At 40.7% G+C, this 16,795-nt stretch overlaps 2 protein-coding genes across 3 annotated transcripts; one reads left to right on the top strand and one right to left on the bottom strand.

The window, feature by feature from the left end:
- The first annotated feature begins 4,167 nt into the window (after positions 1-4,167).
- LOC125716764 (mitochondrial ubiquitin ligase activator of nfkb 1-A) lies at positions 4,168-7,955 on the top strand. Of its 2 annotated transcripts, none has more exons than XM_048989438.1 (5): positions 4,168-4,259; positions 5,026-5,149; positions 5,770-5,857; positions 5,981-6,101; positions 7,410-7,955. In XM_048989438.1, the coding sequence occupies exons 2-5, from the start codon at positions 5,033-5,035 to the stop codon at positions 7,906-7,908; spliced, it is 825 nt and encodes a 274-aa protein (XP_048845395.1). In that variant the 5' UTR covers positions 4,168-4,259; positions 5,026-5,032; the 3' UTR covers positions 7,909-7,955. The 2 variants fall into 2 exon arrangements, with proteins under 2 accessions (XP_048845395.1, XP_048845396.1); XM_048989439.1 differs by lacking the exon at positions 4,168-4,259 and adding an exon at positions 4,283-4,880.
- Positions 7,956-8,554: 599 nt separating this feature from the next.
- Positions 8,555-16,678, bottom strand: eif2b5 (eukaryotic translation initiation factor 2B, subunit 5 epsilon). Its single transcript, XM_048989437.1, has 16 exons — positions 16,457-16,678; positions 15,867-15,991; positions 15,490-15,675; positions 14,853-15,030; positions 14,681-14,761; positions 14,481-14,558; positions 13,226-13,538; positions 12,750-12,895; positions 12,523-12,664; positions 12,221-12,322; positions 11,671-11,778; positions 11,506-11,596; positions 11,065-11,188; positions 10,830-10,955; positions 9,737-9,847; positions 8,555-9,530 (listed from the first exon to the last, which is right to left on the bottom strand). The coding sequence occupies exons 1-16, from the start codon at positions 16,619-16,621 to the stop codon at positions 9,465-9,467; spliced, it is 2,142 nt and encodes a 713-aa protein (XP_048845394.1). The 5' UTR covers positions 16,622-16,678; the 3' UTR covers positions 8,555-9,464.
- Positions 16,679-16,795: the final 117 nt, after the last annotated feature.

Raw genomic sequence — 16,795 nt, 5'->3', positions numbered from 1 at the left:
CAAAGATGATTTATCGCTAAATTATCTTACAGTCCATTGATCACAGGAATATCACATAGCCTTTTTTGGTGTTAAAACAAGTCCCCTTGGTTTCTGTGCTCAGTCGGAGCTTTACCTAATAACGCCTTGCCTGTTGGGAATGTTCATAGCATAAGAACAAGGATGGACTACTATAAACAGACTTCTTTAACAAAATAGTGGAACGTGTGAGGTTATCCAGAAACAGAATGCTGCCATTGCTCGATCTCTGAGACATTGTGGCAACAAATGGCACCTTTGGGCCCGGACATGATATCACTCTAGATCCACTGTGAGTCACATCCAATGACAGACAGGAAGTCCACTGTGGGCCCAGAAATGACATCACTCTAGATCCACTGTGAGTCACATCCAATGACAGACAGGAAGTCCACTGTGGTGCCAATAGTATATTTTTTTTATTCTGCGTGATGGATTTCTTTCCTATCTGCTATGTTGTAATCAATAACGTGCACTATTTAAAGAGTAATTCTTACAGTTCTTTTGTTATGTTGCATATATAGAAACACTACACAACCTGCCAATTAATGTTGGAGTTTTACATAACATTGTAATGTTAAGGAATGATTGCTTAAAGGAAGGTATGTTTTTCTGTCTTGGTTATGCTACTGCTTTATAATTACTGTCTAACTTACATTTGTACATTTAGATGATGCTAAATATCAGTGGGAAGGCATTAGGTAAACAGCTAGCACATGCTGATAAATGAGGCACTTTATTTCTTTTCCCAAGCTGTGCATCTGCTGGTCAAAATCATATACAAGACACTGTAAAAATTATGGTGTATGTATCTGTGGTCTTTCGAATAAGAACATAAGGACATAAGAAATTTACAAACGAGAGGAGACCATTCGGCCCATCAAGCTCGTTTGGGGAGAACTTAACTACTAGTTCAGAGTTGTTAAAATCTTATCTAGCTCTGATTTAAAGGAACCCAGGGTTACACTAGCAGAAAGACTATTCCATACTCTAACTACACGCTGTGTAAAGAAGTGTTAGACGGAGATTAATTGAATACAATTCGGCAAAACAGTTGGAGATTTGAGTCAGGCTAACATACGCATACTGTATATATATGTATGTTTGAGTGGTATGACAACACTATTCAACAAACCAGAGCATTCCGCACATGATTAATTAAAAATCTCATACTGAATTAAACTACTACCTGATAGCCATAACCTGAACACCAATTGTGTTTTGTAGCAGCCAAACAATAGTGAACAAAAGCCATTCCACCTATAAACTTAGTAAATATAAAAGTTCCTTCATTCTTGAAGAACTATTTAATACATTTGAATACACTGAATACATCTAAACAATGAAAGTGGCCTTATGCCTAGTATTTTTACTGTGGAAAATACCACAACAAAGGCACATCTATTAATTTCGTTAACTAGCTGATTAGCATGTTTGATCGGGGAAATCAAGAAGGGTCTGTCAATGAATGTGAGGCACACCCACTGACAGACAGGAAGTTCACCGTGGGCCCGGAAATGACATCACACTGGATACACTGGTAGATTCCCAAACAATACTATAATCACAAGCGGTTGTGGCACATACCCATTGTTTAATCACAATTACTGAGATGCTGGCCAAGCAAGACCTTGGCGAAGGCAAGTGTAATGGTAAGTATAGTTTGGGGTGAATTATTGCCTTCTCAGAATTTGTCTTAGAACAAAGCATCACGGAACTGTAACGTATGACGTGTTATTTACTTATATCCAAATTAAAACTCCGGTAAGCGGCGTGCTTCATTAAACAAAAGCAGCGGTCAGCTTCTGCGAGGGAAACAAAGCGAGAGCAGCATGGCTTGAGGCGCGGTGTCATGCAAATGACTGCTATGACGAAAAGGAGCACAAGGACAAGAGACTTAAACACCCAAAATGAGATCATAACCAGTCAAAGCTCTCACAGCATGAACCCGATGTTCATGTTAATTATGAGCACTATAATGACAGCACACATTATTACTTATTGTTTTTATACCAGTCTCTGTCCATGTAATTGAAATTAGATAAATCTGAAGTAATAGTGTACATGCATTTGCTGGAGCAGAATTGGAGGTTTGGGTTTATGGCCATTGGAGGAAGGAACATTATTGGCAATCAAGGTTGGAAAATCTATTGCCAGAAATACAAGATAGGAGGAAGCAAGTACTGTTTGTTTTAGGTGTTCAGAAGGGAAATGACAAATTACATTTATGAGCAGAAAGTCTCGTCACAATGCATCTGGAAAATATTGAAGAACATGGGTGGAATTCATCTGGGTAAACATATGAGGTAGTGAATCCAAACGGCTGCTGGTAAAGAGTCAGAGCCCTCAAGGGCCCCCTGGTGGTGGAGCAGTAACACCTGAAAACGATGCTTTACTCCAATACTCGTGAAATTCGTATCTGAAGAACGAAACATATCCTGTGCGAACTAACTATCTATAATTAACATTCAGCTACCTACCTTAATCACCAAACACTAAAACAAAAAATAACTGGAAATAAATTAAAACTAAAGTATTTCATAAAATGAACTGAAATTAAACTGGAAATGCAAAAAAAGTAGCTAAATTTAATGAACATTTCAAGTTACTGCACTTCATTTAATTTATATTTACGTAATCCTGAGGTGTGAGGCAACAGTGCTAACCACTACACCACCTACTGAGTATATATTTTATCTGAAAGAAAAATTGTTATTTGAGACATATACTGAAGTCGGCATCTTTTTCTATTCTATTCCATGAGATGATTGGTTCTGACTGCTCAGCACGCACAATAAGTGCCAACAGCAGCAGCATGCCCTGGCCCCACATCAGCGACACTACTACGTTACAGAAAAACAGAAAACGTAGCTGTACAGTCTTGGCCATCGCACACACACTTGGTTGCCAGGAAATAAGTGCACTGGAACAAGTGCTGCTGGATAATGGCACTGGACTGTAGTGGCATGCATTTATTGAATGCCATTTTATTCACCGATTGCTATTTTCTCCCTGTGTTATTGTGGGGCTTCCCCTAGGTACTCCACAATCAAAAAAAATATCCATTCATATGCTTTGACAAAGTTTTACTAAGATTTCACATAAATAGGTGGCACAACCACTATACTGTAAACAAAACAAAACAGGAACAGGGTAGGGAACATGGGGTATGATTTTTGCAATTTACTTAGGATGGGGAAAAGCAAACTAGACAGGGGGGAAAATGTTTCTGTAGCAGAGGGAACAGGAGGCTGGAGCAGGAAGTGCACATCAGAGGACTCCAGTGGGAAGGCGAGCTGGAGCAGGGAAAGGCCCAGACTGCAGCATTCACTGCGCACAATTTAAGCTACAGTAGCTCTCCTGTGGGATCAGACCAGACAGGCTATAGCCTTCGCTCCCCATGTGCATAAATGAGGCTTGGGCTGAACTGAGCATTCACTTACGTGATGTTTAATGGCATCTTTGACAGGTGCCATTCTAAGGCTATATCCAGTGTTCCTCACTTCCCCTGTCAGTGATTTTAATGTTATAGCCGATGGGTGTATATTATACCACTATAGTTTAACACTGTTGAGTTCTCAAATCAAAACCGGTAATTACTCAAAAGAAAAGCAGCACATTGTACTGCTTCACACAGTGTTTATAGAACATCTAATCTCTGATGATGAGGAGACAAAGCAATAATTAGATGACTATTACAGGTCTGATCCTTCCCTAGACTGACATACACCTGTAATACACATGCTACACAAGTGTCCCGGATTGAGACTTTGGAAATCTGGTTATCCTACTAAATTCTAAAATACTAAAAATATAAAACTGACATGATTTTGCTTCGGCCAGAGACCAGATTCCCAGACCCTGGCGCCTAAACAGAAGGACATGACAGTTTTACTCCGATTTTACTTTCGGCAAGGAGGTGTTCTATTACTTTCTTCTTACTCACGTTTTGCACAACCCGTACTAGTACTCACTTTGGAGGTAATGAATGGTCACTCAACTTTGCCGAGCAATTTTAAATATCATGCACGGTGGAACTCTGGAATTGTACATTTTATGAATGATTGCAAGCAAAATGACTACCGGCATATTTTTGTCTCGAAAGAAAAACTCATTAATAACAGAACAAATTTTTCTAACGCATGCGCACCCCATGCGGAAGGGAGGGGGGGGGGTGATCTAGTTTTGCTTTCAGCCAAAGTAAAACCTACAGCGATGAGCATTCGTTCTCCATAAAACAGGTACATTTTTAGAACATTAAAAATGTTTACATTTTGGTTTTAAACTACATATATGTTCTGTTTTGAAAGGCAGCGTTACAGCGACATAAATTTTGAATCCAATTTTTGTGAGATTGCACAGTGAATGTAGTGTTCTTGTATGAATCTACCTCTCACGGAGTTTATTTAGTCTTTATTTTTTACTTTATTCCGAAATTAATAACGACGTCCAATTCATAAATAATCAAAATGTGCACTTGTTCTGTGTATAATGAAGAAGTTTTCAGTACGCGGACGTTTTTCGTGAAAAGACTACTAAATGACATTACTGATTTGCAGTTTATTTCTGGAAATTAATCCTACTGATATTTTGTGGATACACTCTTGTAATTCGGAACGATGCAATAACCAAATTGAACAGAACTAAGGTCAAAACAAAGTTGGCCAATATGCCATGAAAGTGTTGTCCAACTGATAACATACCCTGGGTTTAATTCTGTTTTCCGGCATGTTGTTCCCAGATGACATAGATATAGGAATAATTGCCCGCTGTGTGTCGTTATGCATGGTTTGGCATCTTTACCAGCTTGTCCCCTGTCATATGCCCCGTGGGTCCTTGGCTTAGCATACCCTGGATAAGCAGTTATGAACAATTAAGTATTGGTACTCTGTGAATATACATTTTCGAAGTATTGGTATACAATAAAGAAAACAATCCAAGAAAACAAGAAAATTGTGTGTTTAAATCCACTGCGGTTTATTCATCATTTTTGTCTTCGGTTTGCAGCCACAAAATGAGTGACGTACCAGTAAGTCCTTTAACTGCCATCTGTGTCGGGTCAGCGTTCGCCTTTTCGGGCCTGTTTTATCACTTACACAGGCAAAAGAAACAAGAGATTAAAAAGCTATACGTAAGTATGTGAAGTTTACGGGGACCCTCGCTGTGATCTTGAAGCTATAGTAGTTCACTCGTTCTATAGGCAGCATTGTTCTTAAATGATTTAATAAATTTGTAAATTTTAAATAAATCATGCTTGACTTTGGGAATCAGCGTGGGTACAGATTATTGGAATTCTACTCTTCGTGGGGGATGCAAAAATACATGTTTTACTAGCGGCTAGGTAAACTGTACTGCAGTAAAAAGCACTACAGTTTTATAATTTATAGCTAGTTCTACAGTAACTGAATTGCAGTCAGAAAAATATCAGACAACAATTTAGAAATGGTTTGCTGTAATGACTGTCAGTTTTGTAAACGAGCTACGTTTTTGTTAACGATTACCTTTGCTGCATAATTGTTATTACTCCTACTAGCTGCATGGTAATATTTATTTGGGGTTAGTATGTTAGGGGTGGTCAGGGCAAATATATCAGCCCTAGGGGGGCCCTGCCAAAAAAGTTTGAGCATCACTGATTTGATGGATGTTGCACTCTATCAGTAAAATGTTGTATGCTAGTTAACTGTAATAAGTGTATATAATATGTAAACTTAATCTAACCCATCTAACTTCATTTCTTGCTTTAAAACAAAGGAAATACCAAAATTTCAGCCCAATGAAGAATTGGTAAAGATTGTAAAAGCGACACCGAATAAAAACCTGCGGTATGTCGCAATTGAAGGTAAACCTCTTAACCAGTGTAATAAATAAACTGTAATATTTATGAATACAAGAAATTCTTATCTGTAAAATATTTAATAGATAAATATACTGCCATTCCTGAGATGTCAGATGTGTGTTTCAGGAGTGGTTGAGCCGGAGGGAAACCCTTTGGCCAGTCACTATGTTCCTAGATGCTTTGGAGTGATCCAAAAGATTGTCGTGTCTGAGCACTGGAAGGTGTGGAACCCTCTTACGAGAGTGTGGTAAGTACTTTAGCAGATAAGCTGCAACCAAAAGTCACGCTTATGTCAAATGCAGGGGTATAACTTTAGTCTGAAGGAAGAACACTGGAAAGGATTCATCAGAGTCTAAAGTATTAGAGCAATTGCAAGGAAGACTTGGGGAATCTCTGGGGCTTTTCCCAAATAGATCCTGCAGTTTCTCGATACCCATTTCCACTCTGTTTGCGCGTTCATGTGGAGGGTCTGGCACATCAAGTACTATTCCAGACCAATTAGGGCAGAGTGAAAGTGGGCTATAGATCCATCGATGCTGACTTAACCAACAGCAGGCGAAACCTTTTGTGTTCATTATGGAAGATGTTCTGTACAAATGTAAGTTCCCTGTGACTACGTATACAAGGATTTATTCTAAAATGACTCAAAATAAGATTAGACATTTAATACTGTTATTCAGACATAAAAAACTTAAAGTTTACATTGTATTTCAGGCCTTGTATACCTTTCTCTAATTCAGGAAACAATAGTCGTGTTCAGTTGTTTGTAGTTCTGTATTTACGGGGATTGTGGGAAAAACATTTCTCCAGTGCATTAACCCTAAAAGCCATGTTAAACATTTGTGCCTTCTGCAATATCCTCTCTCATTTTCCATAACTTGTGGATCACGTTACTCCTGAAATATGTTGATAGGAAACCATAGTAACAACAGTACGACAGTTCCTTTTCCTGCTGGAGAAAGGGAGGTTTGTCCCAAAGATTGTCACTGTATTTATACCCTACATTGTAGGTATTTCTCAACATGTACCTGTTTTACATCATTGTACCTGTTTTATGTCATTTTTCTCTGCCCAAGACCCCTTCCAATGCTAAGAACAGAAGTACAGAAGATGGTAAAAATCCCTGAATTTAGTTTTTTCCCTGCCCCAAATATGAAGGGTACCTCGGTAGCATCCTTGTCAAATGAGACCAGTCCCGTCAATCATTGAGCCCCAAGTTCATTCTTGGGAGGCAAGCTAGCAAGACCACTGTTGCCAGGACGAGTATGATTTTTGCGTTCTTGATATTAAGAAACTTAATATCTTAATGAATAGATTGCATTCTGTGACGTCGGAGTGGGGAGGGTCTCGTCTGGAAAAGGCCCCCAGTGTATATTAACCTGTATATCTCTGAAACTTATTAACACAGCAATCAGTAGGCAAATAGATCCACCACAGTGAGAAAAGGTTAAATATGGAGAACGGGATAAATATGACCAGGCAAGTTTTCCAATTAGTGGAGTGTTTTCAACGAGAGTGACATTGTTGCTCTGTTTTGCTCCATTCTGACCTTCAGGAATGTCAGGAATATGAACAAGAAGGAGACCAACACTGCAGTGCCTTTCAGCCTGGTGGCTCCAGGGGCATTCATAAATGCTGTGTCAGTTAAGGTCCAGTCACCCATGGAAGCAGGAGGCTCCTACCTGGAGCAGGTGTACCAGCGTGTGCAGCACGCTAAGAAGGAATTAGTGGACTTTGTGGTCCAGGAGCTCAGCGGGGAAAAACCCATGGTCCTGGAAGAGAGGGAAGAGCTGCTGCGCGTGGGGACTGTCTTGACAGGCTTTGGGCAGGTGGTCCTGGAACATGACCACGTGTTAATCCTGCAACCTCCCCATGACGGCCGCCCGTACCTCTTGTTTCCTGGTGACCACTATAGCTTCATGCAGATGCACCACAATTCTGCCAACATGTGGAAGCTGCTGTCTGCCGCCTTTGGAATTACGGGTGCTGCCCTGCTGGCTTGGGCGATGTATAGAAGGTACAACACAAAGGAAGAAACACGGAATACGGACTAGGCCTTGATACACCCGAGAAGAGTCTGTTGTCACTGAAATCCCTCCCCATGTAATATGATTTGTATGATCCCTACTAACCCTAACACCTGAGACTGTCAACATTCCTTTCCTTGCAATTGATGTTTAACATGCTGTGAAATTCAGAAGCAGCACGGCTTTATAGCACAAGTGCGGCTAAATATCATGCAACCATGCCCTAATTATTACGGCTAAGTTATATTACAGCTTAGTGTGGAAAACCCCTTATGTGGAAGCCAGGTCTCTGTTCTCAGGTTACCGGCAGACTGGACTCTCATTTCATAGCCTATTTGATTGTTTCCATTTACTGTTGAGACTGAGAAACCCTTGCCTTGGTTGAAATGTAATGAGGCAAAACAGAGACACAAACTTCATTTTAAGGTGTATGTGCTTTTCCAAAATCATTTTTTTTTAATGTCAACCAATCAAAATACTTCCTGCATTATCTACAATAAACTTGAATTAAATATGTATAAATATTTGTACTAGTGTTTGCAGGGAAAAAGTGAGTGAGCAGCATCAAGCTAATCAAAACTCGAACATGAACGTCTGAGATAGTGTTACTCCATGATGATCCTGAATGAAGAGGCATCTGTCCTGACAATAACACAGTGACAATTTTTTAATTATGGTCTTTTTATTCCATCCTTTTGTGGTCATGTGACAAATGTACAGTGACAGCACTGAACTGCAATTCACAGCACAGCCTAGCATGTGCACCAGATAGGGGGTCTATGAACGTGAAGCCACAAGTTCTTGTATATGACACCATTTAATAAAGGTTTTCTATTCCCTCAGTGGTAACATCTGAATGCCCATTCTATAAAAACGGGTGAGAAGTGAGTGAACAACAAATGGATCTACAGCATAAGTCTGGAAATTTCTGAAGGTGAAATTTTTGGGATACTTCAGACCTGGTTTATTTCTTCAGAAGTACCAGTTGGGTGGTATGAACCAGAACCATGGGAGATGGACAGAATTTCTTCCTGCAGTCAACAGGAAGGGTTGTCCAGATGCAGATCGGTCTTCAAATGTTATTTGAAAGGAGGTTGTCAGTTACATTGTTTCAACTTGAAAAGGCACTGGAGGCTGACACTGTGCCAAGAATATATGCAGACAATGCAGGCACACCCTGCTACCCTGCTTGTTGTTTGAAGACCAAGACTGACCTGCGTTAGTATAGAAGTCAAAATGACAAAGTGATGGCCAAGGTGGTAATGAATAAAGGGAGCTTTGCATTTCATGCATGTCTGTCTATTGTGATGATATATTGACCCAGCACTCTATGTGGTACAGTTCTTAAAAGTCATGGTGTTGCTTTGAAAGGTGTCTGTCATACAAAATAAATAAATAGGAAAACCAAAACTCAGATGGGGGAAAAAACAAGGCTAGTCAATACTCATATGCCACATTCTCCAATGAAAGCCAGTCCTCTTTCTTGACTCTTTCCACTTCCTGATTTTGGCCACAACGCCTTCCTGCCCAGAGTTATGTTCTGGAGGTACGCAAGTGGTGCTGCAAGGAGGGCCTGCCAGGAGTTACTTCCCATCTTCCTCAGAAGACTCGTCCTCAGCCTCCTGCAGCCACTGGATGAACTTGAGGAGCTAAGAGAGATGATAGATGCTCTTGAGTGTGACAACAGCGACCTTAAAACTGCAAGTAGCATAAGTCTTAATGCCAGTTTAAGTGCCAGAAGGGATCCTGCTGTTTGAATAAACAAAGATTTATGGATCCTAGCCAAATATGGAAGGTACTCAGGGACAAACTCTTGTACACAGCCAAACGTTAGCAGGAAAGCCCCGGAACCTACCCCTTGGTTCCTCCGCAAGAGTCGGCTTTTGTCAGAGGTTGCCCCTTTGGAAAACCAACACATAATGGCGTCCTCTTCTAGGATCTCCAGCTCATAGAAATTCATCAGGATCTGGAAATGAAGCATACAGACCCATCTAAGCCAAGCAGATTAAAATGAAAGAACTACCTTTCAGATGTAAAGTATCTCATTCATACTGAAAATGTTTCAAGCAAACCACTTCCCACTTTTAGTAGGGAACATATATTTGGGTCAGTGTCTATACACAGGTATCAGTCAACTTTCGTCCGCATCTGGGACCAGAATCACTGGACACAGGTAATTTTGGGCATATCTCGATAGTTATAGGGGAGACGCGACAGTATACCGTGATATACACATAGTGCTCTACAGCAAATTATAATGCAAATCACAACACTTTGTAATAAAATGAAATTGCACTTAAATTTCATGAAAAACAAGGCACTACGAAATCAAAAGATACGCATGGCTGAGAAAGAAGACGGTTCCTGAAGCTGCGGTGAAATATTTTATCGTACAGCAAGTTTCTTTTTATGTAACAAAATAGCACACTGGCAGTCCTGTATCTGTACCATAACTGCTTATATTAGCTGGTAATCACAGATAAATAACTACAGTATTTCTCAAACCAGTCCTCAGGGACCACCAGAGACGATCCACATTTTTGCTCCCCAATAGGGAGCAAAAACAGGGACTATTTTTGGGTCCCCGAGAACTGGGTTGAGAAACACTGCATTATTGTATATTACAATATACTATATTACAAGTGACCTGTTACACTAAGCGATACATCCGCTAACATCACACATCTCGCATCTTTCGATTAGTGTATATTATTTACTATGGACCTTGGACGTAAATGCGATCGGTCACTACTCGATAAGACATAAGTTTACAGATATCTAACAAGTTTGGGCCTACGTGGTTAACAAAGATTTATTACATCTGTAAAATCTTAAAAAAAAACAATGTTAATTATAGGGTACTGTAAATCTAATATCAAAGGTTTGATGTTCTTTCACTTTGTCTCAGCATTGCTGTGATTGGTTGGAGACGGGGCTAGCGTACTGACTTTAACCATAGCTCCCCAGTGGGCCTCATGCTCAAGGAAGAATTCCTCCAGAGCCCCCAGACAGTCCAGATGGTCCTGAGCCCTCTTCACGTAGTTCTTGAACACAGGGGCCCATTTCTTCATTAGCTAGAAGAAGAGGAAGAACAAAGTCATGCTTCATTGGTGACTTGTTATGGGAGGGGTATGTTCACCTTCTCAAACGGGGGCTTCATAAATTTCCAGGATTAGCACTCACAGGGATCAGCAGAGAGTAGTACTGGGCCGTGGTTAGTTGGGATCCCTGCTGCTGGAAAGGGAAGTCCAGCACGACCTTCATAAGTGTCTGCATCACCTCCTTCAGCGTGATGTTGTAGGCGTATCTGGGGAGAGAATCCAACTGTTTGAATTTGTCATAAACATCACTGTGTTTTAACGCTGAACCTACAAGATGAACCGGATGATTTCTGGTTAATGAGCGGTTAATGCCTCTGCAAATTCCATCCCTTAGCAGGGTAGTTTGGAACATTCAATCTCATGTTTTAAGCTGGAATTACCAAATAGTTTCACAAGGGTGATTTTCTATACGAATCTCTCTGGAAACTTGCTGTTTACATGTACAACGTTTCACAAATAAATGAGAAGTTTTGTGTTGAACTGCACCGATTTGTATTTATAACCAAATGAAGGGATGTCTTACTTGAGGGAGTTGATCTCTAGCACCAGGTTGTCACAGCTGATGTTCTCCTCATTGCCTCTCTGCAGGGTCCCCAGCACTTCCACCTGGAACACTGCAGACAGACCCCTCTCAGATCGCAGGTACACCTTAGCATGGTCCATTCCGCTGCCATCTGCCGTAACTCACCTTTGACATCATCGAGCTCAGGGGAAAAGCCACGGCTTCCCATGTCTTGGGAGCCCTCGCTCATCTCACTCTCACTCTCACTCTCGAAGTCATGATTCAACTCCAGTCCTAGGAACAGAGCGCCTCACTCATTACCGCTGAATACCGCCCCCTTTTGGTAGAGGAATAAATAAAAACCCCAAGAAATACTGCAAATAGGGATACTCCACAGAAAATTAAGTATTCAGATTTATAGCTGTACCAACCATAATAAAGTAAACATTTAAAATAAGGATGTATAGTCTACTTCACAATTCTCATTTTATTTGTGCAGCTAATAAAATCAGTTATTATAAAATACATATAAAATATACAATATTTTTTCAACACTGAGCACAAATAATAAATTAAATCATGAATGTTCATATCTTTGTACTTTTTAGATTTATAATAAATACAATATTGGTTGTCTTTGCCAAGTAACATGGCTCATTTGAAGGATGAAATCTAATGATTATACACAGCTGTCTTGGGGTTAAAATGGGCGATTCCCGTAAGTCGGAAGGCTTACCCCACAGACACTGTGCTAGGTTGTCTTCCTCAGTCTCGGACGGGCTGGCCACCTTCCAGATGTACCCTTTACCATCAACTCCAACCTCTGTAGCATTGAAGGCTGAAATGAAGGCAATGCTCTCAGAGTCTGAACTGATATGAAAGCCTAGCTAGACCATTAAAATGTCAAAAACAAAAACAGACAAGACTGAAAAAGGCAATGATTTGTGAAAACCACCTAAGAATCATATATCCTATTTAAAACACTGCAAGTAATTTCTTGTCTTCAGAGGAGAAATACTATTTTTCCCATCGATATACCTCTATGCTTCATTTTACTATTACTACTGCTGACTTCTGTATCACTCAAGAATTCATCGTCATCATCTTCATCTTCCTCATCAGGGTGGTGCATTGAAATCATTGTGCCTTTAGAGAGTGAAATGTTGGGTCCAACCACGACCTAAGGACATCAGAAAATGTGATTAAAACATATAAAAACATAATAAGGTTGTTTCTGTTATTTTCACAGTCTGATGCATACTCACGTTAAAAGCAAGCACGCACTGATGATTTAGAATGACCCGTTCCTTCACCTCCACATTGTCGCAGAGAACCGACTGCCTTATTTGCGAGTTGCTCGCAATGCGCACACCATTCCAGACATAGGCCCGATCCAGAATCACATTGTCTCCTAAAGACAGCAACCAGAAGCCATTTCAGGCAGTGGGGCAGTTAAGGAGAGAGACTTGAAAAATGCATTTGTTTCATCCCAATGGGTCTAGCTGTTGTGCCTTTGAGACAGATGCTTAACCTGAGCTGCTACAATAAAATCGTCAAGCTCAATTTGACTTTAGACAGCAGCTCAATAAGTAGAGTATTCAAATGCCAGGGAGCACAAATAAATTGTAACACTTCCCTTTACTGTAAGTCACTTTGGATAAAAGCTTCAGATAAAGGAATTAAAATGCAAATAAATAACACAGAAATGTAAAACATGTATGAAACAGAACGCAGACTGTACCAATGATGCAGTTGTTGCCAATGACACTGTTGGAGATATGGCAATTGGCCCCAATATTGGTATCGCAGCCAATCAGCACGTTCTCTTCCATCTGGCTGCCATGACCAAGGCTGACCCCCACACCACGGTAGACGTTGTGGCGGGAGTGGGTGCAGACCTGGCCCTCCTGGTCGGTAAAGTTGGCCTCTGGGGTGAGTGGGTAGATCCATCGGCGTACCATGTCTGACGACGCGGCATCATACATCTGCAGGTTGGAGACGCGCGCCCCGTAACCGTCAGCCGTCACGTGGAGGTGGATCTGATTTCCCAGAATCTGTTGAGCAAAAAAAAAAACAAACATGATGATCAAGCAAATCTAACAGCTCCCTTATAGGAGCCATCACCATTTGCTAAAAGAACTAGAGATGCATTTTTGCATGAAGATACAAATGTGATTGCGCCCAAAGCATCAGTCGGCTGTTGCTTACTATAACCTAACTAACGGATGCCAACACTCAGTTTGACTTTCCGGAAAGAGGAATGAAAAGAGGGATGCGAGTGGAATATCGAAGGGAAAAACAAGCACACTTTGCCTTCAGGAGTGGAACATTTGAAGGTGGAACCGAACTTCTAGGTAGAAAAACTGTAGGAGCAGATGCCAAAAAAACGTATTCAAGTCAATGGGAGAAAAATAGATGAAAAAGAAGGGATGAAAGAGAGGTTGAATACTTTTGGGTTGCACACTAGATGTCTTCAGCAGTTTGGAGGTTTGATGTTGAAGACTGATTGAATGGGAACATTCAATATGAGTTGAGAAATTTCCCCATACAAGTCTATGGGGAAAATGTAATGAAAAGGGGAATGTGGGTGGAACATCAAAAAAAATACAAGGACACTTCTCCTTAATGAGTGTAACATTTGAGGAGTGGAAAGGAGGTTCTAGGTGAAGGACTGCATGGGGCGATAGGGCTCGAAATCACAGGAATAATCAAACATATGAAAAATAAGGATAAAAAAATGATTGCTGCACATTCGTACAATAACCACTTATACCACTTTTCATATAACGAGCCACGAGAAGACCCATAATACACCATAATGCTTGTAAAAGTTGAAAGTAATGAAACAAGAAGACCAGCAACAAGATGGGTGATCCCAATTAATCACAAAAATGAGCATGGCTTTGGAAAGTGTGAAAACCCAGAGGATTACTGTCTATATGTTTAGCAGGAATCAACGTAAAAGGTAGTAATAGTCACAAGATAAGTATTCCTACCTCTTCATTAACTAGGATCCCACGGACAAAGTCATTTCTCGTCTGGTAGTCAAAATTGTCAGTGAAAAGTTCTGCCACCTAGAGAGTAGAGGTGGAAAGAAAAAATGAAAACTGTCAAGTAATTACTTCCAAGTAATTACCAAACCCTGCAGTGGAGCCATTTTCAGCATCACTGGTTGGACTTTTAGTGAGAAGCTTACCTGTGGTGAACAGATGCTGATGTGGCAGTCTAGGAGATCATAGCGGATCTCAAACTCATCACTCCCACTGTGGAATATGTTCTTCACAAATAAACAACCAAGAGTAAGATTAGCCTATCCTAACATTAACATTTACCCAACACCACTGACTGATGCATCTCCTCCAACTTACCATGGGAAATTGCAGTTTCTTAAGCCCCTGGGTCCTCTGGTAGTGGTGAACCCGCTTGCTCTTGCTGTCCATGACAACAATGACATCGTCCTCCTCACAGCGGGACTTGTGGCCAGGCGACGACTCTTTGAAAATCATGGTCATCACAGACACATTCTTCTCCGCTTTGCGACGTTGCCTTGGATACGCACAGAAAGCGATCTAGTTTGTCATATGTCAAATCCTAATAATTGGACGCTAATGGGCAAATATATATCGAACGAAGGAAATCAAAATTAGTTTGTGTTCTACCGAATTTCACGATGTACCACTGGGTGGCGCATAAATAAATACGTTATAATGGCGCATGCATTTTATTGTGTAAAATTTTCAATCACATTATTCTTTAATATACAGATAAACAAGAAAGACATTGAAATTAAACCCAAAGGAGAGTTTTAAGTCACACAGCTATGTGGGCTGAGCTGGTAATTCACATGCTAAAGGGATACCAACTAGACCTTCTATATACCCATGACACAAAATGTAAAAAATTATTACAGTCAGTGACAAGGCTAACAGTTTTTGTAAGACTTGGTCTTGTGAAGAATACTCTCCTCACTAATCCTGTACTAGTTATCTATAAAGTCCTTGTTACCGGTGCTCCTGCAAGGCCTGTGTAACGTCGATGTTGGACACTACATCCCCATAGACGAGCACAAAGTCAGACCGCACCAGAGCCTTGGTGTCCACATCTCTAAGCACATCTCCGAGTGAGCGATACAGGTCTGAAGTGATGACATGCACTTTATTTGGGGAGGTGGGCCGACACCATTTTGATGTTCTGCGAGCAGTGACAGAAAAAAAACACTTAATGGCATGAGCTTACAGAGAATACGTTATATAAACAATTGAAACATGCAAAGGAATATCTCATCTCGGGTTCTACATAAGCCGACACACAAAAACAGTTGGTGATATGCAATTTTGTCACGCAACACAGAACTGTTTCCTTCAATCCTGCAGAATACTCACAGTAAGTGTTCTTTGATTTTGTTGGCCATCCAGCAACAAAAAACAAACGTTTCCTGTACCCCAGTGGAGGTGAGGAACTCCAAGGTGTAGTCAATCATGGCCACATTGGCCAATGGCAAGAGAGCCTGAATGTTGCAAAAACAACTGTCAACTTATCTACAGAATAAACAAACTATACCATCAAAATGGGATTCTGTCATAACTTCCTTAGCTAATCTATAAACGCATTTTACAAATACCTGTGCTAACTACTTGGACATCGAGCGGGTGAGTTGATAAACTGCGGAATAATATTTATCGAATTCTTATTTTTTTAAAAATCACCAGATTAAATGCGATGGTGTTTATAAAATGTCACTAAATACATGTATGTTCAATAGCAAACCGTAAAATGAATATTACATAAAATACGAGTCGGTACACTCTCGACTGTTTGCAGAAACAATGCTAAGGGGATTGATGTCTGAATGAAAGAACCATATTTTATTATCAGAAATATTGCTGAAACAGGGAAAACCATGATCAGCAGCAACCCCACGCACCGGTAGCAAAGCCACACTGGCTAGCGTGAGACCACGACGCGCACATACCCTCGGTTGGTCCTTTGAAATGGGGAAAAACCTCCGGTTGAAGCTATCAGCAACTAATACAGCCTGAAGAGGCTGCTCCTCTTCCTCCTGATCGGGGCCGCTTTTTCTGATAGCATTTCCAGTACTAGAACCAGCACGACCGTGCTTCCCAGGTCTACCTGCCATGTTTGTTACCCGTGCTTTCGGTTTTCGCGTTCTTCCGCCGACTACGGTGCTCCCACTGGGACAAACTAGCCGCTAAACGCATAAACGTGTAACGCAATGTAGCTCAGAGTAATTTTCTTTGAAAATGAATAGCTGGACAATTCAAGAACAACTGTATTTGTAAACGAATAATGA

The sequence above is a fragment of the Brienomyrus brachyistius genome, chromosome 21 (assembly GCF_023856365.1).
Source record: "Brienomyrus brachyistius isolate T26 chromosome 21, BBRACH_0.4, whole genome shotgun sequence".
NCBI classification, from domain to species: domain Eukaryota; kingdom Metazoa; phylum Chordata; class Actinopteri; order Osteoglossiformes; family Mormyridae; genus Brienomyrus; species Brienomyrus brachyistius.
This window is presented reverse-complemented; position numbering and strand designations above follow the sequence as displayed.

Coding starts and splice junctions, on each gene's coding strand:
- LOC125716764 (XM_048989438.1), top strand. CDS start 5,033: ATGAGTGACGTACCAGTAAGTCCTTTAACTGCCATCTGTGTCGGGTCA. Junction 5,858..5,980: donor GCGGTATGTCGCAATTGAAG/GTAAACCTCTTA, acceptor TGTGTGTTTCAG/GAGTGGTTGAGCCGGAGGGA. Junction 6,102..7,409: donor AACCCTCTTACGAGAGTGTG/GTAAGTACTTTA, acceptor TCTGACCTTCAG/GAATGTCAGGAATATGAACA.
- eif2b5 (XM_048989437.1), bottom strand. CDS start 16,621: ATGGCAGGTAGACCTGGGAAGCACGGTCGTGCTGGTTCTAGTACTGGA. Junction 14,559..14,680: donor TCAGCATCTGTTCACCACAG/GTAAGCTTCTCA, acceptor TCTACTCTCTAG/GTGGCAGAACTTTTCACTGA. Junction 12,323..12,522: donor TAGTAAAATGAAGCATAGAG/GTATATCGATGG, acceptor CCTTCATTTCAG/CCTTCAATGCTACAGAGGTT.